The 24,985-nt window shown below is 39.9% G+C and overlaps 1 protein-coding gene across 2 annotated transcripts in view; it reads left to right on the forward strand.

Moving 5' to 3' along the window:
* KIFAP3 (kinesin associated protein 3) overlaps positions 1–24,985 on the forward strand; it is a 161,879-nt gene that overhangs the window by 122,364 nt on the left and 14,530 nt on the right. For both annotated transcript variants that reach the window (XM_082265121.1, XM_082265122.1), the window contains exons 14-17: positions 10,645–10,810; positions 18,925–19,050; positions 20,314–20,412; positions 23,386–23,471. In XM_082265121.1, the coding sequence (XP_082121247.1) occupies positions 10,645–10,810; positions 18,925–19,050; positions 20,314–20,412; positions 23,386–23,471 (477 nt within the window). The remainder of the gene's footprint in view (positions 1–10,644; positions 10,811–18,924; positions 19,051–20,313; positions 20,413–23,385; positions 23,472–24,985) is intronic.

Below are 24,985 nucleotides of genomic sequence, written 5' to 3' on the forward strand. Positions count from 1 at the left end.
GTGGACTCACTGTTTTCCAGATTGGGTGAATATCTGGATGGATATTTACAACCAGCAGTAAAAATGGGCAAATCGTACCTGAAAGATAGCTCGGAGCTGATAAAAATACTCAAGGAAGTACAGCTACCAGAAGACTGTATCTTGGCTACAATAGACGCCAACTCCCTTTACACCAGCATAAGACAAACAGATGGACTACAAGCGGTAGATGTTGCTTTACATGAACGCACCCAGTTAAAACAAACACAAATTAAATACATTTTGGACGGTCTAAAACTTACTATGAGCAGCAACTTCTTTTGGCATAAGAATGACTATTATTTACAAACCAAAGGAGTCGCAATGGGAGCCCGCTACGCACCTAGCGTAGCAAATCTATTTATGGATCTCCTAGAAGAAAAGACCATTTATACCCAAAATATTCCGGAATTAAAATTCTACCGACGTTATATCGACGACATCATCATTTTATGGGAGGGAACAAAGGAATCTTTAAACAATTTCTTTTCAAAACTGAATGAGAACACATATGGTATCAAGTTTACAGGAGATTGGAGTTTTAATCAGATAAATTATTTGGATCTTAATATTTTTAAAGAAAATAACATACTTAAAACCAAAACTTATTTTAAACCTACAGATAGGAATGGATATATACCTACTAGTAGTTGCCACCATCCTATATGGAAAGAAGGAATTCCAAGAAGTCAATTCGTGAGGATCCGAAGAAATTGTGACAACCCTGAGGACTATTTATCACAGACAGATATTTTAATAAAGAGATTTGAAGAAAAAGGGTATGACAGACAGAAATTGATTATGTCCAGAAACAAAATACTAAATACGGACAGAGATGAATATTTATATAAGAGTAATAAGCCAGCAAAACCCAAAGAATTAGCATTTATTACAGGATTCCATCATAATTTCAGACAGACTGAAAAGATCGTGAAAAAATATTGGCCTATATTAAAGTCCGATAAAACTTTGTCGAGATTGTTACCCAAACAACCGAAATTTATATATCGGAAAGCCCCTAATTTACGAAATCAACTTGTCCATAATGCAATTGATCCCCCCAAACCAGTGAAAATGTTCCCTGACTTAAAAGGGTTTATTCGGTGTAATAGGTGCTTACCGTGTAAAACTACGAATAAACAACCTAGGAAGACATTGCATTTTAAATCCAGATGGAGTGGAGAAGAGTTCAAGATTAATAAATTAATTACGTGTCAGACCACCCATGTAACCTACCTAATAGAGTGCCCCTGTCGACTTCAGTATGTCGGCAGGACCACCAGACCTCTGTTCGTACAAATCAGGGAGCATATCAAGAATATAAGAAAGGGGTCTCCAAAGCATAGTCTCCCGAGACATTTCGCAGAGGTACATAATAAGGACCCAAGGGGACTCACCTTTGTGGGTATAGACTCTATTGCTGGACACTGGAGAGGTGATAACAAGAAAATTAAAATCTCTAAAAATGAAACTAGTTGGATTTATCGACTCAATACTCTCCAGCCTAAGGGGTTAAATCTGGACATAGACCTTAACTGCTTCATCTCCAATTTTTAAATTTTTAAATCCTCCCTCCTTTCTCTATATATGTTTTATATTTATATTTTTATTTTTTATATATGCCACAACATCTGTCTTTTATTCATCCCATCCTATATATACCAATTTTTATAATACTAACTCCAATTTACCATTTCTATTCATATATTGCATAATACCCAACATGATCTAACGGTATCTGAGCCTATAGGTCACATATCGTTAATATCTATATACATATGGTTTGTGCAATCTACACAATCTCCACTAGATGTCGCCTCTTTTATATGTATACATTTTTATACATACACATTTTTTGAGTATACACAATGTATTTTTGTTCTCATTCATTTATTTCACGTTTTTTATACTTACATGAAATTTAACAGTTACTATTTATCAATTAATTAAGTACACATAATATCCACTAAATTTTCTTTTTTTATACACATTCCTATATGTACATTCTTTTATTCATACTCACTCGTTATTTATATATATATACATTATTATCCTCATCCTCGGTTCGTAATAATATACATTCACCATTTGTTATTACCATACATATTTTTAGCCACAAGATGGCGCACTACATAAGATTACCTCCTATTATATTTTTAACACTTATTACTTTTATATTATTTATTTTTTATTTTTATTTTTATTTTTATTTTTTTAACGTATGTTTAATAAATAATGTATACTATGTTTTTAATATATTGCACTCACTCCCTGTATGTATATATGGTGGTTCATGATTTAATTTTGGCACGGGATATATATATATACAGTCTTTAATCATTTTATTTATTCTATTAATATTTCCATCAATATGAATCAATTCGGTTTTCTGACTGTAAGGCATAGGTTTTGTCTTACATAGGAAAGCATGAGCCGCGGCAGGGCTTACATGCAGCACTCGTTATGCTTCATAACGAGTCCCGTAGCCTTGGTAACCACCGTATATAAAAGGGCCGGCTTGGAAATGATGCGACGCTGCAGAAGACGTCACATGACGAAACGCGTACAGCGCCGTCACGTCATTTCCGGTTCCGGTTTCCAGTTGGAACGCATTGCGTTCCGGGACGCCAATACCACGCTGTTTTCCATATGATTGAATGTGAGTATTCATTTATTGTATACTGCTGAATAAAATATCCCCTACGATATCACACTATCGAGTCTTTCCACTTCCTATGACCCTCCCATCCATATACTTGTGAGTGGCCATACTAGATCCCTCCACGGAGCATCGGACATATTGGAACAAGACCCTAGTACTGGACCCCACGCTAGGATATCTGCGATACCCCGCGGACCCCACACCATTCTCCCCCAGGAAGGGAACCACTACACAGAGTAAGGACCAGCGAGGCATATCTACAATACCCACTCTATACCCCTGTGTGGGGTGGGTATATCTGGTGAGTAGGTTTTTCATCAGTAGCCACTTTGCAGCTCACCAGTCACCCACCTTGGGGGTCACCGTAAGTCACTGCCCACCTATCTCACTGGGTACACTCACCTATTTATGGATGTATTCTAGTATATGAATTGACTGATCATTACGTATTGTCACACTTTGGAAAGAAGTTTCCCGCACTTTTATTGCTTTTGCACAATTTTTTGATCACGAACTTTAATTTTTATAATAATTTTTTATATTTTTAGTACTATCACCTATTTGTACACTTGGGATAATACTCTCCTGTATATTTGCACATTTACCCTGTTTGGTCAAGCTTTTCCCGCACTATTTTACTAATTTTTATCATCGTGATTTTTGAGTCATTTTATATTATTTATTGATTGATTTATTTAATGTTGTTTATAGATTCACTCTGTTGACTATTTATTTTTATCACTATTGCATATTGTATATATACACATATTTATTTATCTCAGCACATCTTTGCACATTACACTTCGCCACCTGGTGGCTATTCTCCATAGCCTTTTTTATATACAATTCATCCGATGATATATGTTTATTACACCTTATAATATAAGCAGCGCCATCACCTCCATTCTTATCTATGGTTAATGACCAAGCCATTTAATACGATATGGCACTGCGTTACTTTAACTGACAATTGCGTGGTCATGCAACGATGTAGCTGAATAAAATTAATGTCCTTTTTTTCCCACAAATAGAGCTTTGTTTTGGTGGTATTTGATTGCCTTTGCGGTTTTTATTTTGTGCAATATAAACAAAAAAAACTGTGACAATTTTGAAAAAAAAAAAACAGCCAATAAACAAATGTAAAAAATCTAATTTTCTCATCAATTTAAGCCAATATGTATTCTGCTACATATTTTTGGTAAAAAAAAATTAAGCATATACAGTGCCTTGCGAAAGTATTTGGCCCCCTTGAACTTTGCGACCTTTTGCCACATTTCAGGCTTCAAACATAAAGATATAAAACTGTAATTTTTTGTGAAGAATCAACAACAAGTGGGACACAATCATGAAGTGGAACGAAATTTATTGGATATTTCAAACTTTTTTAACAAATAAAAAACTGAAAAATTGGGCGTGCAAAATTATTCAGCCCCCTAAGTTAATACTTTGTAGTGCCACCTTTTGCTGCAATTACAGCTGTAAGTCGCTTGGGGTATGTCTCTATCAGTTTTGCACATCGAGAGACTGACATTTTTGCCCATTCCTCCTTGCAAAACAGCTCGAGCTCAGTGAGGTTGGATGGAGAGCGTTTGTGAACAGCAGTTTTCAGTTCTTTCCACAGATTCTCGATTGGATTCAGGTCTGGACTTTGACTTGGCCTTTCTAACACCTGGATATGTTTATTTGTGAACTATTGCATTGTAGATTTTGCTTTATGTTTTGGATCATTGTCTTGTTGGAAGACAAATCTCCGTCCCAGTCTCAGGTCTTTTGCAGACTCCATCAGGTTTTCTTCCAGAATGGTCCTGTATTTGGCTCCATCCATCTTCCCATCAATTTTAACCATCTTCCCTGTCCCTGCTGAAGAAAAGCAGGCCCAAACCATGATGCTGCCACCACCATGTTTGACAGTGGGGATGGTGTGTTCAGGTTGATGAGCTGTGTTGCTTTTACGCCAAACATAACGTTTTGCATTGTTGCCAAAATGTTCGATTTTGGTTTCATTTGACCAGAGCACCTTCTTCCACATGTTTGGTGTGTCTCCCAGGTGGCTTGTGGCAAACTTTAAACGACACTTTTTATGGATATCTTTATGAAATGGCTTTCTTCTTGCCACTCTTCCATAAAGGCCAGATTTGTGCAGTATACGACTGATTGTTGTCCTATGGACAGAGTCTCCCACCTCAGCTGTAGATCTCTGCAGTTCATCCAGAGTGATCATGGACCTCTTGGCTGCATCTCTGATCAGTCTTCTCCTTGTATGAGCTGAAAGTTTAGAGGGACGGCCAGGTCTTCGTAGATTTGCAGTGGTCTGATACTCCTTCCATTTCAATATTATCGCTTGCACAGTGCTGCTTGGGATGTTTAAAGCTTGGGAAATCTTTTTGTATCCAAATCCGGCTTTAAACTTCTCCACAACAGTATCTCGGACCTGCCTGGTGTGTTCCTTGTTCTTCATGATGCTCTCTGCGCTTTAAACGGACCTCTGAGACTATCACAGTGCAGGTGCATTTATAGGGAGACTTTATTACACACAGGTGGATTCTATTTATCATCATTAGTCATTTAGGTCAACATTGGATCATTCAGAGATCCTCACTGAACTTCTGGAGAGAGTTTGCTGCACTAAAAGTAAAGGGGCTGAATAATTTTGCAGTTTTCTATTTGTTAACAAAGTTTGAAATATCCACTAAATTTCGTTCCGCTTCATGATTGTGTCCCACTTGTTGTTGATTCTTCACAAAAAATTACAGTTTTATATCTTTATGTTTAAAGCCTGAAATGTGGCAAAAGGTGGCAGAGTTCAAGGGGGCCGAATACTTTCGCAAGGCACTGTATTGATTGGTTTGCGCAAACATTATAGTGTCTACAAACAACGCAATATTTTTTGAAATTGTATTTTTATTTTTTTACTAGTAATGGCAGTGATCAGCGATTTTTAGCAGGACTGCGGCATTGCTGCAGACAATTCAGACATCTAACTGACACTTTTTGACACTTTTTGGGACCAGTGACACTAATACAGTGATCAGTGCTAAAAAAAAAATTCACTGTCACTGTACTAAGCAGTTGCTTTGATTTTGCACATTTATTCATTCTATGTTATTTAATTTGCTTAGCAACGCATACATAATTCTAAACGATTCACTTAATGCTCATTACATGTTTTAAGGCCCTGTGCACTAGCGGACACACCTTATGATATGCATAACCCATCCGCTGGCGTGTGTTGTTCACATGCTTTGCAGCGTGTTTTTTACAAAATGCAGTGCTTGTTCTTATCTCTTATTTTTAAAAAGTTATTTTAATTACATGTATTCAGTTCTACTTTCGGAGGCGCGTGAAGCACTCTTCCAGATTTATTGTTGCTAATTTACAGTTTTACCTACCTTCGATTTTCACCCTTTTATTCCCGGTTCACATTTGTGTGATGTGGGAACGCTGCGAATATGCAGCGGGATCCGCATCGCATCCGCACCCCTGGCAGTTTACACTGCCATATGCGATACGCAGGGGGTGTCAATTAAAAGTTAACGACATCCCCCAGTTGCGATCGCATATCGCAGTCCGATCTGCAAGTTCGCACAGAATCGGATCGCACTAGTGTGAACCACTATGCGATCCGATTCTGCTGCAGATAAAAAAATGGGTCAGGTGCGTGTTTAGTGCGGATGCGGTGTGAATTCAGCCATACAAAGTGTTTGGCTGAAATTTGCACCGCACATGAGATCGTATATAATTTAGGAGCAGTGCGCTCCGAATTACATGCGATCTCCGTGATCGCACTAATGTGAACTGGGGCTTAAAGACACTATTTAGAATGTACAAATATTAACTCACTAAGGGTTTATTGTTTAGCTTTAGTAGGAATTGTGTAAGTTATGTTGTGTTTTGTGCACATATAATGATTTTAGTAAACATTTTATCAAAAATATAATTTTGATAAATATTTGCACAACTATCACAGGATCTACAAAACCAACAACACCATCTTTTTATTCTATGGGTCCTGTACTTTTAGGAAATGTATAGTTTGCAGGTTATTTTGCAAACTCTAAAGCAGGGGTGGGGAACCTACGTCCCGGGGGCCGTATGCGGCCCTCAAAGTCATTTGGTCCGGCCCCCCGTGCAGCTGAGTCTGTGTCTCTCAGCTGATCTGTCAGAGCGGAGCCAATGCTTCCTGTATTGTTCCGGCTCCGTTCTGACAGTCTGAGTCACAGGCGGAGTGATATCAAATGCACTTCGCCTGTGACCAATACAGGAAACATCGGCTCTTCCTCCTGCTGCTAGCCATTTCCCACCACAGCACACAGCAGTACCAGCCAGAACCAGCAGTACCAGCCAGAGCCAGCAGTACCAGCCAGAGCCAGCAGTACTCACAGCAGTACCAGCCAGAGCCAGCAGTACTCACAGCAGTATAAGCCAGAGCCAGCAGTACCCACAGCAGTATAAGCCAGAGCCAGCAGTACCCACAGCAGTACCAGCCACAGCCAGCAGTACACACAGCAGAACCAGCAGTACCCACAGCAGTATCAGCCAGAGCCAGTAGTACCCACAGCAGTACCAGCCAGAGCCAGTAGTACCCACAGCAGTACTTACAGCACAGTATCAGCCAGCAGTACCCACAGCAATACCAGCCTGAGCTAGCAGTACCAGCCAGCAGTACCCACAGCACAGTACCAGCCTGAACCAGCAGTACCCAAGGCAGTACCTACAGCACAGTACCAGCCTGAACCAGCAGTACCCAAGGCAGTACCTACAGCACAGTACCAGCCTGAATCAGCAATACCCACAGCAGTACCAGCCTGAGCCAGCAGTACCAGCCAGCAGTACCCACAGCACAGTACAAGCCAGCAGTACCAGCCTGAGACAGCAGTACCCACAGCAGTACCAGCCAGCTGTACCCACCAGCAGTACCAGCCAGCTATACCCACCAGGATTACCCACCAGCAGTTCTTTTCAAAACTTACCACCACAAAGTCGACTGCGCTCCAGGCTGATTGACGCAAACCTGGAAAACCAGTTGCCAGTAGCAACATCACCAATACCAGCTAAAATCACACACCTCGCCAAAGAGAAGCGGTTGCAGCCATCACATTAGGGGTGAGTTAATTACATTTTTGACCAAATATAACAGGCACATTTTTAGGTTTATAATTTTGTACGGCCCCCGAATGATTTTATAAATACCCAAATGGCCCTTGGCAGAAAAAAGGTTCCCCACCCTTGCTCTAAAGCTTTAAGTGAAAAATTGCTAAAATGGTCTGACCACCTAAGGTTAAAGTAGAGTGCAGGACATGGCAGTGAAAGAGATTAAAAGTCACCCACTGAAGCCAAGTGTAGGTTTTCTCTTATTAGTGGAACTAAATTCACTGGAGAATGAAATTGCATTGTGTGCAATGGCTAGATGTTATGGATTCGCTTTCTTTTTTTAGCTTTCTTCCTTCTTCCCCCCAAAAATTATTTAATAGTCATTGATGTTCCATGACTCCCCTTCATGTAAAAAGTGTCAGGGGGCCAATGGGGATATTTTTCATCTGATTCAGAACTGCCATATGATTGGACTGTTTTGGTTTTAGATGACAGAATGTATGTCACAGAACTTTGAATTTTGGAATTTAAAGTTATTTGTTCAGAAATTTTAAGTCCAGGATAAGATGAATACCCCCGTTATGAACTTTAGTACTGTGAACAGTTTTTCATAGAATTCTTTGAACCTGTCCTTTAGAGGTGGACTGTGTAAGCAATGTGTTAAAAATGTTAAAAAAAAAATATATTAAAAAAATGTAATAAATTATTTTGGATTTTTTTTACATACTGTAATCAGTATAAGCAATACCAGTGTGAAAATAAATCCCTGATCGCCCCCCAGAATAGTACAGTGTCACCGTGGTTACAATTACCTTTTCTAATGACAGGTTGTAAAAAAAATAAAAAAAAAGTTAAAAGTTTAAATAATGAAATACAATTTTTACATACTGTCATCAGCCAGTATCCCAGAGCAACACCACTCAGTCCTATAAAGACACTGTACTGCACCGGTGACAACATAAAAAAAAATTGTGAAAAATAAAATATTTATTTAAGTTCTTTATTTTCCAAAAAAAAAAGAAAAAAATTACAACTTTAAAAAACTCTCCATGCTCCTTACTAAATGCATCAGACCATCTACATTTTAAACATGGGTTGCTTGGGTGATAATTGTACTGTCCTAGCATTTTAGGGCCTCATGAAATGAGATAGGCTGTCAGTACATCAGGCTTGGTCAATTTTCAAGAATGTATACCAAAGTTTGTAGACGCTATGGGGTTGATTTAGCAAAGGCAAATAGACTGTGCACTTCGCAAATTGCAGTTGCTCCAGAGCTTAGTCAATGAGGTGAAGCTTCCCTTTGCAAAGAATATCCAATCACGTGCAAGGAAAATAAAAAAAATATGCATTTTTTGCTTGCACATGATTGGATAATGGAGGTCAGCAGAGTTTCTGCTCCTTTACTAAGCTCTGAAGCAACTGCTCTTCCAGAGTGCAACTGTTTCCCTTTAGTAAATCAACCCCTATAACTTTCACACACACCAATTAGTATATACTCTTATTAGGATTTTTTTTACCAAAGATGTGTAGCAGAATACATTTTGGCCTAAATTTATTAAGAAATTTGACTTTATTGGATATATTTTATAACTACAAGTAGAAAACATTGTGTTTTTTTTTTTTTTTTTTTTTTTTCCAAAATGTTTTGGTCTTTTTTTTCATTTTTTTTATTCCAAAAAAAATAAAAAACCCAGTGGTATTACAAATACCACCAAAAGAAAGCTCTATTTGTGTGAAAAATTATATATTTTTTTAGGGGTAGTGTTGCATGACCACAAAGATTGCCAGTTAAAGTAGCTTAGTGCTGAAAAGCAAAAAATTGCCTAGTCATAAAGGGGGTAAAACCTTCCAGAGCTCAAGTGGTTAAGTTAAAATGCAAAAAGGAAAAATATTTAGTTATAGTTAAAGAGTTACTGTCAAGATACTGAGGTTGCTAAATTGTGGCCATGTAGACCTTTCATCATGAAGGGGTTAAACTATATAAAAATTGGCAAAGCTGCCATCATATTCATTCAAAAAGCGTTTATTTTTTACACTTACATGGGAAGGGGGGAAAGCCTTCTGTCATAAATTCCATACAAAACCTTAGTCCACTTGTATTCAGAACTGAACTCAATTCAGAACTGTATAAGAGCTGAGAGAAGTTGATTTAAAAATAACATATTGGACATGCTTTTAAGATGAAATCCAATAGTGATGAAGGATTGCAGTCTGAATCTTGATTTTGTGTCATTGTAACATACTTTTGCTAATTTAAAAATGAGGCCCCTTTCACACAAACGAACCAATGGGGTCCGCTTGTCCATTTTCCAGGCGGACCCGATTCGACTACTCATTGTTCTCTATGGGGCTGCGGTCTGCTGTCATCCGGCCCGCTAAAAACAGATAGATAGGGATACGTTTGTCATGCGTCTGGTGGATCGGATGAAAATAGGATGGAAACAGACATGCAATCTGTATCTGCCCCATAGAGAACAGCGGGCTGTGTCCGTATCCGCCAGACACAGACTTGTCATCCGCCTGCTCAGCAGGGATCAGCTTAGAGATCCCCCACTGAGAAGGCGGATCTGTTTGAAGGGATTCTGCCCCATTGCGAAAGGGGCCATACCCTAAAACCTAATCAGACCTTTAACCCTAGCACCTGTATTCTGATAATAGCTTGAACATTTTTTAAAGTCTCACTTGTTTAGCTCCTTAAAAATAACTTGAAATATATCTAGTAATTCTATGATTTTTAGTAAAGTTGGCAATTACATTTTCCCACACTATAATAGATAGATTGCAATCTATGAAAATCAACCTGCTGCAATATTTGAGTAGTACATTTTTTGACTGGAACAAACCAAAGTTGTTTTTTTTCTTTTTTGGCATAGGATTATGTTGGTGATTTAGCAGCACAGATTTCAAACGATGAAGAAGAAGAATTTGTCATAGAATGTCTTGGGACATTAGCTAACCTCACTATTTCTGATTTGGACTGGGAACTGGTTCTTAAAGAATACAAACTTGTCCCTTACCTCAAGGACAAACTCAAGCCCGGTAAGTCGGTTGTTTATTCCCAGCTTTTTTACACATCTTCAATAAAGAGGAACTCCAGACAAACCGATAAATACAGTATACAGTTAAAGTGCATTTGTATGAATATGATTAAAGTGGTAGTAAAGGCCTTTTGTTGATTTATACATACAGTTAAACCTTTAATAAGGCTTACATGGTAGAGTAAATTTCTCCTAAACGTGTATCGTGAAGATGGAAGCCCCATCAGCAGTGACAGCGCACCCCTGGCGGGTTTCATTTTCGGTTAAGTCTTTAATAATGTGCTAGCATTTGATGCATACTAGCACATTATCCTCTTAACTTGCAGGGAGATTTTTTGTTTTCTTTTTTTGCAGTTAGCTACCACTTTAAAAGAATACATTTTAAATCTGTAGAAAAAAATATATCCTATGTGGAAGTGATAAGCCTTGGAATATATTGTTTAGTATTCCTGGTGGTAAATTCATGTTAAATATATTGTATTGTCCTGCAAAGGATAGACAGTACATATCTAAAATAGTAACATTTTACAGAATAAATATGTATTTTAGATTAAAATATAAGTTATGTGTGCAATTTAGACAGTTCACTATTTCTATTAAAGACTTGTTTTATCTACTGGCTCAATAAATATCTTTATTTGCTGTTCTTGACATGCTGTCTGATTGCATTTTGTTGGTAGCACTGTCCTAATTGTGCTGGTAACGTAGATTCTGATCATTTAATCTTGGTAAAATGTAATTTAGCTGTTCTTCATGTCAGCACATTGCAAAAATGTTAAACACGTGGCACTACATTGATCTTCTCTAATTATGCTTACCAACCAGTAGATGAATCCTTTGGCAACTGTTATGTCACTGAGCTGTGTACAGTGCTCTGTTTCAGTTACTGCTCCTACACAGAACTTTTTAAGCAAGCATTAAGACCAATCAGTGATAGGTAAAAGAAGTGTCTACAATTCATACATTGTATGTATTCAACTCTATAAATATACCTAATAAGAATTTCAGTGCTGACCATACAGCCCAAATTGAGTCAACCATCTTTCTGTTAAGTGAGCATTGTACTCTGATATGCACGTAGCGTTTTAGTAGCAATATAAAAAAAGGGGAGCGCAGCAACATACATGCACTTCTGCTCACCCCCTGTCTTCTGGGCTATCTTACCAGATATATTAGGCCGGGTTCACATATGTGCGGCCACGGGTTTGTGCCCGGGTCCGGTGCCTGTCTGTTCACCGGTTCAAATGCGATTCAGGTCCTAATTTTTGCCTGAATTTGCACCTGAACCCGGACCCAAACACACACAGGACCCTTTTGCAATCCGCTCTGTGGCCGCCCCGAACCTGTGTGAACTGGCTTTATTGAGATCCAGTCTCACTTGCATGTCATGCGAAAGGGAAGCAGGGAAACCCACATCCAATTCCCACATGTGTGAACCCAGCCTCACTGTCAGGGTTCTCAGAGTCCTGAAGAAGTGTTTCCAACTACTGGAGAAAATGAAGGATAAGTTCACCTTTGGAACATGTTACATGTCCCAATGCGTCTTTAGGGTGGAACATGTAAAATGTTCCAGTTTCTGCCCTCTCTCACCTTAGTACCCCCTCCCCCCATGACAGTGGGCAGGAGTTTCTCTTCCTTTACCCATGGTCATTTTTTAAAAGTAGCACATCAATGTGGGGATCCGCCCACACACTGGTGTAATTTATTTACAGTTTACCATGTATAAATAAACTACAAGTACTGTCACCCACCACAGCAGACGTACTTGTAGTTTGAATGCTCTGCAGGTGTGCTGATCAGCGTGCCCGTAGTTCACTCACAATGCCCACTGCTCTGCAGTGACAGCCCGTACAGATGTTCAAGCAACAGAGCTGTATGCAGTGTGTGCAGGAGCCTGATGTTGCACCTGGTGATCTGTTGATTATGGGTGCAATGCTTTCCTGGGTTTTGTTTTAAAAAATAATATATGTACATTTTTATTTGCAAAAAGGTGTGCTATTGTTATTTTTTATGTAAAGGTGAACGTAGCCTTTAAAATTAAATCTCAATAAGCTTTTCTCCAATAGACACATCTCCACAATGATAAAATGCCCAAATTTGCAAACAATCGATATACCACCGGATACCACAGTCCCTCTCCAGATTCTAAGTCACAGGGACTGCACATCCTAATTTCCAGACAATGCCGCCAAAAATATAAGTATAGATCAGCACTAGGCTTGTGACGGTATCAGATTTTCATGCTGCGATTAATTGATTAAGGTTTTGCCACGGTATACGGTATTATCACGGTATTCTATTATTAAATTTAAATTATTAAATTTCCACCTCACTTCAATTTCATTGCTGAATTTAGGGGCTTTGGTTCACTTATGCACATTATTATATAGTCAGTCAGTACAGACTCTGTGAACCAGGCCTAAAATAGGTCATCAAGCGGTGTCTGGCCTAACTGGTGATAACTGGTCCTGGCGCTCGGCTCCGATCCGATGGCCTGGTCATTAAGAGGGCAAATTCTTGTGGTCAAGAAGTGGTTAAACCTGAAGGAGGTGTTGTTTATAAATGACTACTATTGCTTTAGGCCTGGTTCACATGTATGCGGGTTAGTGGTTCACATGTATGCGGGTTGGCGGTTCACATGTATGCGGGTTGGCGGCCCACATTTGCACAGGCATAGCAGCCCATTGATGTGAATGGGCTTGAGCTGCTATGCCTGCGTTTTCAGCTGAAAAAAGGTGCATGCAGAATTTAAAAAAATGCAGTGGCCATGAAATCCATCCTTCTTTTGCACCATGCGACTTACCTGCCTTTGCTGCACACGCAAACTGTTTTTAAATGCCGTGCCCACGTATACAAAAAATGCAGAAAGCTTGCCAGAGCAGGAACTGCAGGTTAGTCGCATGGTGCAAAAGCAGGATGGATTTCAAGGCCACTGAATTTAAAAAAAATGCTGCATGCACCTTTTTTCTGCGGAAAATGAGGGCATAGCAGCCCGTTCAAATCAATGGGCTGCTATGCCTGTGCAAATGTGGGCCGCCAACCCGCATACATGTCAACCGCCAACCCGCATACATGTGAACCAGGCCTAAAGCAATAGTAAAGTCATTAATAGATAAAAACACCGGTCCTCCTGCAGGTTTAACCACTTCTGGATCGCAAGGATTTGCCCCTTTAAAGACCAGGCCATCGGATCAGAGCGCCAGGACCAATCATCACCAGGTAGGCCAGACACTGCTTGATGGCTATATAATAATGTAATGTGGGCTGCTATGCGTGTGTGTGTGTGTATATGTATATATATATATTAGAGCTGCACGGTTCTGGCCAAAATGAGAATCACGATTTTTTAGCTTGGAATAAAGATCGCGATTCTCTGTGTAACAAAAAAAAAATTGGGATAACTTTACTGTTACGTTTTTTTTTTTTTTTATTCATTAAAGTCTATTAATTGCGTTTGAAAGACTGCTGCGCAAATACAGTGTGACATAAAATATTACAACAATCGCCATTTTATTCTGTAGGGTCTCTGCTAAAAAATATATAAAATGTTTGGGGTTCTAAGTACTTTTCTAGCAAAAAAAAAACTGATTTTAACTTGCAAGCAACAAGTGTCAGAGAAAGGTCCAGTCTTTAAGAGGTTAAACTTCCTTTCTCCCTGGCAGAGGGAAGGAAAAGATACAATGTAAAAATTTTTGTTTATAGTTACTGGGAGAGCTGTGTGAGCCCCCATTCACACTAGGGCGACTCACGAGGCGACTTGTGTCGCCCCAGGTCGCCCCAGGTCGCTTGACATGACCAAACCAATGTAAATGAATCAGTGCCGTCTTAATTGCCGCTATTAAGGTCGCTCCGACTTCAGAAAAGGGTCCTGTACTACTTTCAGGCGACCAGAGATCCGACCTGTCCCATATACTTCAATGGGAGTCGCCTCCTTATCTTAATTGAAGCGACCTGTAATCCGACTTGTCATCCGACTTTGCTAAAAAATGGTAGTGAACAAGAAAAGAGCATAATTTTCTTGCAGGCATTTAGCGGGCATTTTTTTAGGCAGGCATGTCATTTTTTGGATTTCGTTTCTGGGGGGTCTAAAAAGTGTCCCTGTCAAGTTTCAGCTCTGTAGCATGTCCAGAACCCCTAAAAAAAATCATTTTTCTTTTAATTTTTTGTAGTCTTTTACCAGCTGTCTTTTATTCTTGCAGGCATTTAGCGGGCATTTTTTTAGGCAGGCATGTCATTTTTTTGTATTTAGTGTCTGGGGGGGTCTAAAAAGTGTACCTGTCAATTTTCAGCTCTGTAGCATGTCCAGAACCCCTAAAAAACAGCATTTTTACTATATTTTGAGGGATACGGCTTCTCTGCGGCTGGCTTTTTTTCTTGCAGGCATTTAGCGGGCATTTTTTTAGGCAGGCATGTCATTTTCTGGATTTAGTGTCTGGGGGGTCAAAAAAGTGTCCCTGTCAAGTTTCAGCTATGTAGCATGTCCAGAACCCCTAAAAAAAAATAATTTTTCTTATAATTTTTTGTAGTGTCTTACCAGCTGTCTTTTTTTCTTGCAGGCATTTAGCGGGCATTTTTTTTAGGCAGGCATGTCATTTTTTTGTATTTAGTGTCTGGGGGGTCTAAGTGTACCTGTCAATTTTCAGCTCTGTGATTGGCCAAATAAAAAGTTGCCTCGCGATTAGGTCGCGTCAAAGTCGCGCTAAGTCGCGCTAAGTCGCGTCAAAGTCGCGTCAAAATCGCGTCAAAGTCGCGCTGGAAGCGACGCTACTTTAGTGGTAGCGGCAGTGTGAACCAGCACTGAGTGAATGAGTCATCCAGCTCACTGAAATGTATCAATTCACAAGTCAGACTGAGGAGCAGATAAACTCGGTATTTTAAAAATGCCACAATAACAATACCGTGGCTATGCAATACCGCGATATATCGAATTACCGAAAACCGGCATATGTCTAATCAGCACTCAAATTAATAAGGAAAATTCCTTTTTCTTAAAGGGGACCTTTACGGCCAGAAGATTATACTGGCCAAATTTTACATTCCCATTTCAGGCCAAGTGACTTTTTTTCTTGAGACCAATCTTAAATAACTAGAAGAGTTTTCAGAGTGGCTCTGGGTGGTGGTTGAGGGGGTTAATTTTGCCCTGAGCCAGTAGTTGATGTCTTCAAAAGAACTTCCCTCCTCTTCTCCAAACTAAAACATATAAGATAAAATAAAGCGATGTAACTCCCATTCAACTAGTATAGGGGTTCTTAACTTGGGGTCCATGGATGGGTTTCAGGGGTTCTGCAAGGGTCAGATAAAAGCTAACATATACATTCACTATACAGCCTTCCCCTTTGCCCCATCAATAGTTTCTCATTGAAAGAAATTAAAGAAAATGCACCCTGCCACTGTTTATAGCACCAATTTGGTGCTTATAGCGCCAAGTGTCTTTTGACTCTTTGCTGACCCATGTTTGACCAATGTTGGACCATTTAAATTTTGTATCATTGTTCTCCGATCAACCGCCCATTTCTTGCCACTCCATAATAGTAAGTGCTTAAGTAATAATAGCAGTAGATTTGAGCAAAATCAAAATTGCTTTGTTTGATTTGCACATGATGATTGTATTTCACTTTTGTAATGAGTGGCTATTCATTTTTGCATTAAAAGGACTGCGTTTTTAGTTAAGATTGTTTACTTTTTTAAACTTTGTTTATGTCATATTACATGCAAAGTTGTGTTTATATGACTATTTCTGGGGAGGGGGTACTTGGCTTTCATCAACTTCCTAAACGGGTCTGTGACTCAAAAAGGATCAAGAATCACTGAATTAGTGGATGTCCAGAACATATTCTTTCAAAATGCATCACGTCTACTTGTGTATTGATTTTCTTCTTGTTTAACAATCCACCATACCAATTGTCTCCCAAGTAGCAATAGGAAATATACTAATTTCTGGTCTTGTTCCAGTCATGTTATCAATTGCACTGTGGGATACATAAGGTAAACCCTGTCATTGAAAAGTAAATGACTTTTACAAGACTTTAATGAAGACTGATATAGGCGTCGCTGTGGGCGATTACTGGGTTGGAGCCAAGCTAGGGGAAATATGTTTATTGGGGGGGGGGGGGCTCCTGCTGTAAGAGAGGAAGTGTAAAATGTCATAAGTCTAGATTTTGTTGTGTTTTTTTTTTTTGGGGGGGGGGGGGGGTTTATGGCACTACAGTGCAGATTGCCAAATTCATACTTAATAAATAGCATAAACATGTACTGCTATATTGGGGCAAACAGGCACAACTGGAGGTGAGCTGGCCAGAGAGGAATCATTTTAATGCACACCTTTTTACATGCATAAATTACTATTGTCACCTGATGGCATCATCCACTATTCCCTTGAATTGTGCTGGTATGCCCATACGTTCAAGATCACTTTCAGGAAGTTGGTCAGCTTGAACATGTATTGCGATATATGCAAACTCAGAATCCCTGTTTTTTAAACAAAGGTTTGCTACGAATATGTAAGGGTCAACATGTGGTTACAGCTCTATAGTACTGCATGTGTTGTATATGTGGAAGGCTTTTGAAGCTTGAGCACAGACCTATCTCAATTTTAACTGCATAGTGCACCTGGCTATGAAAACCTTTTTAGTTCTACAGCCCAGTGCCTTATCAAGACAATAAGGAAACCGGTGCTTATGATCAAATACTTTAATATGTAGGTCATTCTCATTCCAAATTTATCAAGTGAAATCGAGATAGCTGTGTTGTTGGAATCAAAGTAAGCAAGGGATAACAATATTAAAGAGGCGAACTTGTGGTAGATTACTTTAAAATCTTTCAGAATCCCAAAAGTGAATACTGTATAGCAACAAGGAACAGGGGGTCATTCTGTATCAGCAAGGTTTCTCCCTAGTAGAAATTTTACAGCTGACAGGTGTTTTAAGATGTACTGTCCAAGCTTTTCTGAAGAAGTATGAACAAACCAGCAAGGTTGATGGCCAGCAACTCAGTGGTTAGCTATGAAACCTGCTCCTCTAAGGTGGAAACCAAGCCAAGCAACTCTGCATACAAATTGGTACCATCAATCCTGAAATGTACAGGGGGGTTATTTACCTTTTGGGAAAGCATCTGCTCTGTCTTTAATCTGTTGCATGACAATGGCCCCAAATAAAGATTAGGGTCATAAAGACATTTCTGAAGGGAAAATAACAACACAGTATTTTGCAACAGGTTTGTCCCCTGCAGAACCCTGATCTTAACATTATTGAGCTAGTCTGAGAACACAAAATGTAGTAATACAACATTGTACTTCCAAAATCAATAGTAGAATTATGGCAAGTTGGGCAAATACCTTATAGAAAACATGAAATTCATGGCATACATTTTAAAGCATTCTGTTGGAAGAGGCCCTGGGGAGATTGGATGGCCATGGGCTATTGTGCAGTTTGTTTGTCAACCTCACCCCAGCACCAGTCCTCAGCAGAATGACAGAATAGGTGTCAATGGGGCATGCCGAGTTTTAGAGTCATTTTGAATAATGAAACATGTAGTTCCACAGGGACAGGAGGTTCACTAACAATACCAACAGGGCATGCTTGGACTTGTAGTAGTAGAGAGACAGGGGAGACATCAGTGGGGTATGTTGAGACCTTTGTTTCTACAGACACATAAATGATTCTAATGGGACAAAGCAGAGGGCATGAGTTAAAACACAATAGATGCACTATCTGTACAGGGAAGTGCAATGCCTAGCAAAACCCAAAGTTGTGCAGAATTATCATGAATCTGATTTGAACTACAAGTCCCAGCAAAGCCGTGGTAATGTTTATAGCTGGTTGCCATGTGTTACTCGTTCCCCTTTATTAGAAATACGCTCACACACACACACTGGTGTGTCTCTAAAGAACTACCATACTTGTGGTGTTAGCTACTACTTAGTTATAATCACTGAGATCTCCATTTCCTGCACTGGAAATCTTACATATAGTTTAATCCTGATTGGTAAAATGGAGAAAGTCTTCTTATCATACTGTAATGGTGTATCTGATACAAATTCACTACTTTATGAGTTAGCATTTTAGTATTATAGATATAACATATTTGTTTGTTGATGCCTTTTCCTTTTTGATATAGGAGCTGCAGAAGATGATCTTGTGTTAGAAGTGGTTATAATGATAGGAACAGTGTCTATGGATGATTCATGTGCTGCTCTGTTGGCAAAATCTGGGATCATCCCAGCTTTAATTGAACTACTGAATGGTGAGTTTTTTTCCACAGAACATTACCTGCTGCTCTCATATAGGACATACTGGATGGTATATATAGTATATATTACATTTACAGTCAAATGCCAGCAAATGGTTAAAGCTTGGGGAAAAACCCTTGTCTAAACATCCATAATACAGATTATAAAACATCTTAAACTGACCTGATCACCACAGGGTCACTTACCTTCCCAGTGGCATTTCAAGACATGGATGCCACTCTCTTTCACAGGTATGGTTCCCTCCCATTCTAGTTCAGCCTTTCTTAGCATGAAGGCTCAGATATCTATCCTTAAAAGACGTTATCTTGGGCACCCCATTACAGCAGGGTGAAATGTTAGGTTGGCATATTATGCTGCTGTTTTGTTTCTGAACAGACTAATTTTAGCCTATATTTTTGACTGGGTTCCTAATATGCTTTTTTACTGTTTACATCACATTTCCCAGGGCCATGACTTGCTTTCTAGATACTGTATAGGGAACTGATGTTCTTTCCAATCCAGCAGCGCACTATTTCTGCCCTTTCTTGGTCTATTACCTTTATAGGTGTAAGTGAGGCAGTATAGGGACTGTAGGCAAGTCTAGTGAATTCTTCCTGTAGCTACATTCCTCCTAATGGCTTTAAATGATCACGTTGGTCACTCCCTGCCTCATGCTTGTGTATAGTAGCTCTGTCCTTTCTTCTGGTGGGTTCTATCCTCTCATTTATAGGTCAGTATGCTTAGTTGGTAGTACTGTATTTGCTTAACAATTATTCAGAAATGTTGTTTTGTTTTGAGAAACATTTTGTGAATGCTTTCTGGTAGCATTCTTGTCCATTTTCCTACTTTACTTACAAGCTTTAAGGCTTTCTGTGTCCCTCAATTGACATAAAGAAAAGAAAATTATGGGAAGAACACAAATTTGTTATTGCACAAACCTATTAGAAAGGAGCGTATATCAGGAGTGCTCAGTCTTTCTCATGTAAATCCACATCTCGTATACCTATTGCAGTCAAAGATGGACACATATCGGGATGCCACTCGCCCATGTGGCGCCCTGGAGGTAAACTTTCACCACCTGTTACAGCTGTTGCTGTATATTGTATAGTTATTGGTTACCTAAGATAGAGGAAATGAAGAAACCTTAGATGAAGATGTAAAAAATCGGGGCATCAGACAGCATGCAATATGGGTTTTCGCTTCCTGCAAAGATGAGTTCTTGTGGCCAACTGTAAAATAAATTTGTGAAATTGGACAGTTTTTTTCTTGTCTTACAGCTCAGCAAGAAGATGATGAATTTGTTTGCCAAATTGTTTATGTATTTTACCAAATGGTTTTCCACCAAGCAACACGTGATGTTATCATAAAGGAAACTCGTATCCTTGTTTTTTTATACCAATAAACTGTAAAAAAAATAGAAAGTGTAACTGTATGTATCCGTTATAATTGTGTAAGTATGATTTTGTCAGTTAATCTTGTATGCTCAAAAGGTACACAGATATTGAATCTGAAGATAAAGCCTCAAGATGCATTCAGAGAAAACACCCTACCTACCCTATACTGACCATACACTAGTAGAATTTTGATTGAAATGTTTCATTTTAGGAACATTTGTTTGTTTTTCATTTTTGGCCACAGTTAAGAGTAGGCGCACAATGGAAAATTTTTCTCAAACAAATTTCTAACAGTGAATGTGGTTTGGGAAAGCATATTTACTCCAAAATCAAATGTTAATTTGTCATGTTTTTGAATGTATGGTTTTGCTTTTTGTAAGTGATAAAACAAGAAATATGTATTGAGAAATTTGTCACAGCCACTGTTACATTCATGCCTGCCTTGGAAGTTTGAAGTTGATTAGTCACATAGCAAACAGGAAATTACTTAGTGATAGGTGTGCGCAGCATATTGCATTAGGATGTGCACCCCAAAGCTCAAACACACGTATATGTGTATACGTATGTGTGCACTTGAAAAATATACTACATGCCAGAACGTTATGAAGAGCCACTGTGTGACATTTCCATAAATTTTGTAAAAAAAAAAAATTGTAAGTGTGATGCGTGGCAATTGGCGCATGCACACTGCCTGCACTGCAGTGCACACTAGTCAGTTTTGTAACACAGAAGCCAGAACGAAACCTAGAATGAATTATTTTATTCAGCATCTGTAATTATCTGTTATCATGATAGTGATCACAGGCGCTGAGTGAGTTGTGGTTGGAGACAGTGTTTGCACTGTAACTATTACTACCCCTGTTAGGAGTAGTAGTAGTATATTGTGCAAACACTGTCTACAGCCTGTGTTACTGTAGACTCATCCTTCTTACCAATCAAAGTGCACTGCTTTATGCCCGCCGCCATTTGATTGATATAATCCCACTCTGAGCCTCGCAGACATTGCCAGCTACAGCCCCGCCCTCAGTCTGCCCTAAGGGCTTACTGGGGCAGCTATATTTCACTCTGCCAGGGCTGCCAGGAGTCTGTGGGCAACTGGAACTACAATCCTAGCATTGGCTGCCTCCGCTGGCAAGCGGAAAATAAAGAAAAAAGTCAGTTGCTGCTTTGCCTCTTGGGCCCCTTTAATCAAAATGATGGGCCCAAGAAAATATTATGGATTAGCCTTTATTTACTCCATATGTGCATTGTGTGTCATGGCACAGTGCCCTTCCCCCTTCACTTGGGGCCCTTGTGCCCTACATGCACTGCACACTTGGATGATACACCACTGGCACATGGGGTAATTAGGGTGTGCCCCATGCACGCGTCTACAGTATGCACATAGTATATGCTACAGAAAGCGAACCCTCCAATCGCACATTTGAGGACTGGAAATCTAGCTGCAGTGGCTGTATAGCCTCATGTTTTTATCCCTTTGTTGCTCCCAACCCAACTATTTTTATTATGACAATGTGCTGTTCTCTCTATTGATCAGCGACATTGGCTGCTACACTGATCACACTGTGTGCCAGTGCAGCAGCCATTGCCTCTGATCAATAGTAGCTTTCTCTGGTGACCAGAAGTTAAAAAAATATATACACACCTACACACACACTATATTGTCAAATGTATTGGGATGCCTGCTTTTACACACGCATGAACTTTAATGGAATCCCAGTCTTAGTCTATAGGGTTCAATATTGAGTTGGCCCACCCTTTGCATCTATAACAGCTTTAACTCTTCTGGGAAGGCTGTTCACATTTCTTGTGTCTTGGATTTTCCCAGGAAAACCCTTTTTTATGATCACTGCCACATCTGTGCAATGTCGCAAACTAGTTAAGCCAGTCATAGTGCCCCGATTCATCACCACTCCAGTCCCAGTGTCACCATAAGGCCTCGCTCACATGTGTGGTGCTTTCTGAAGAGCAAACCGTGTTTGGATAGCTCTTTAGAGAGCATCTGACAGGCAGTGAGGAAGCATTATATCACCTCTTCACTGCCTACCTTCTGCCTTATTTCAGTTTTTACCACTTTTTGGCCTTTTCTGTCTGCCCTACTTATAGTATTGTCTACCCCCCCCCCCCCTGTTTTTGCCATAGCACATAGACCAGCTATGTTTTCCTCTTAGCTGGAGGCTTATGTTGGAGAAAGCCAGGAGTTAGTGTGCTTAGCCCACTCCTTAGATAGATATCAGTGAGACATCTTACACTGGATTTTACAGAGGAGTGGTTGATTTCCTTTTTCTTTTATTACTTTAAAAAACCTTATCAATAAAGAAATACAGGGGCTTCCATTGCAGACCCATTTTTTTCTTAAAAGCTAGTTCTCAGGCTGTCACATTGACAATATAGCTTTAGTGCTTTCTGAGTAAAATACATGGAACTGCTACACAGATATTGATGTTTGTTCCATGTCAGTAACTCAAAGTATTAACATTGTAGACCCCAGCATAACATGCTTTTTTTTAGGAGAAGCTCAGCACTGCCCACCACAGTATTTCTTGCATGACAGATTTACTTTAAACAATAAAAATGTGCATCTCACAGGTACAGTATACAACAACTGGCCTAAAGAGTTCCCTTCCCACCATGCATACTTATTTCAGCCTACTGACTCACTAGGTAATAATGCCAGAGTAAGCATACCAGTCCCAAAAACATGTCAGCAATGACAGCGTTTAAATCTTTTTATGAATAGATAGATGACATCAGGCCTAAATTAAATAAGTGCTAATTATGTGGCATGTTGGACACAGTATGAGGGGGTAGATGAAATTCACAATTGGCTACAAAACATTCAGGATGCTTCTCAATGCAGGATAAGGTGGCAAATGTGACACAAATTGTAATTTCTGTACAGCAAAATGTGTTCAACGAATGGTGTATTACATTTTCCTTAACAGTTTAATGCAGAGGCTCCTGCTTACCTGATAGATTTAATGCATGATAAAAATGCAGAGATTCGAAAAGTGTGTGATAACACTCTTGATATTATAGCGGTAAGTGCATCTACTTATAAGCAATTTGCACTGTAATTACTGTTAAAGTAACTCTCCTTAAGATGTCCAACACTGCCTGGATTTTTGGTAAATGGGATTCCTAGTCTCTACTGAAATGTGATAATGTCATCCAAATACACTAAGGTGTATTTGTGAAAGGGGCATAGCATGTGGTTCACCTCTAGTTTTGGGAGAAAGACGTTTTCTCCTGCTGGCTTCTGTTAAGGTTATCTGCCAATATCCCTTTATAAGGTCTAAAGTGGTCATGTATCAGGCCTGGCCTAGTCTTTCGGTTAATTCATCCACCCAGAACATGGAAAAAGCAAGAACTTTTGACATCTCATTAAGTTTCTGGAAATCATTACAGAACCACAGAGTGCTGATAGGCTTGGGAACCAACACAGTCTGGCTTGACCACTTGGTCGCTGGTCAGATCTTGCATTTTTGACCATGGCAGCTGATCTAATTGTTAGCTCCATTAGTGCACCCACTGTATAAAACAGCTGTTGTCAACCCCGCGTGGGTCAGAGTCCCAAGTTTCAGGGGGACTTAGACCCTAGCAATCTCAGGAGTGGAGTCATAATATGTCTTTTGTGGGTTTCCTGACAAGATGGGAGCAATTAGGTCGGCCCATTTCTCTTTGGGTCATCCTTGTTCTTTTGTCCTCAATGCCTGTATCTTGCTTGTAGGTGTCCGCTTTTTTAAAACATGGCTGCAACTTTTAGAATGTAATTATACTTCATAACACTCCGCTGGCTTCCCCACACAATCTGCTGCTGATCCCCTCCAGGGCCACCTCAGGGGGTGACAGCCAATGCATATGTAGGGGGCCCGCGTATCCCAAAGGGCCTTGGCCCCAGTCAACCAGTCATTGCTGGGTCCAAACTCCCCTCTGCCCAAATAGCCAGTCAGCGTCCCTGCTGCCACAGGCATGCCACTCAGCAACAGCTCAGGCTGTGCAGCAATCAGGGTTGGCCTTGAATGTACGACGGCAGCTGACAGCATCCACCACTTCCCGCTGTTCAGTGCTGGGGTTTGGTTGCTAGGACTGCCCATGTCCTAGTAACCAATCATGTGCTTTAACCTCCCCCAAGTCTCAGCATTCAGAGGAGGAGAAGGAAGTTCTTCCTTCAAACCTACCCAGTCCCAATGCCCAGCCTTCCAGCTTCCACCTGTCCTGAAGCCAACTGCTGCAATGAGAAGAAACAGATCCTGATGTAAGCTGGGCTCTTTACAATACTTGGACCCTGATGTAAAGGTGCGATGAGACTGGGGACACTGATGAAAGGAAGGGGGACTCTGGGGACCCTGATGTAAGGGGGGAATTCTAATCTAAGGGGGGTCAGGCCCAGGGGGCCCAGACATTAAGCTGTGTAAGGGGCCTTAAAATTTCTAATAGCTGCCCTGTTCCCCACACACCGCACTGGCATTCCGAATACCACTGCAGAATAAGATGATGATAGCTGGAGTCAAAGGTGTTCTTGCAGACTTCAGCCAATCCTTGAAGAGGTATC

This window comes from Pelophylax lessonae (genome assembly GCF_965119305.1).
Source record: "Pelophylax lessonae genome assembly, chromosome: 8".
Lineage (NCBI taxonomy): Eukaryota > Metazoa > Chordata > Amphibia > Anura > Ranidae > Pelophylax > Pelophylax lessonae.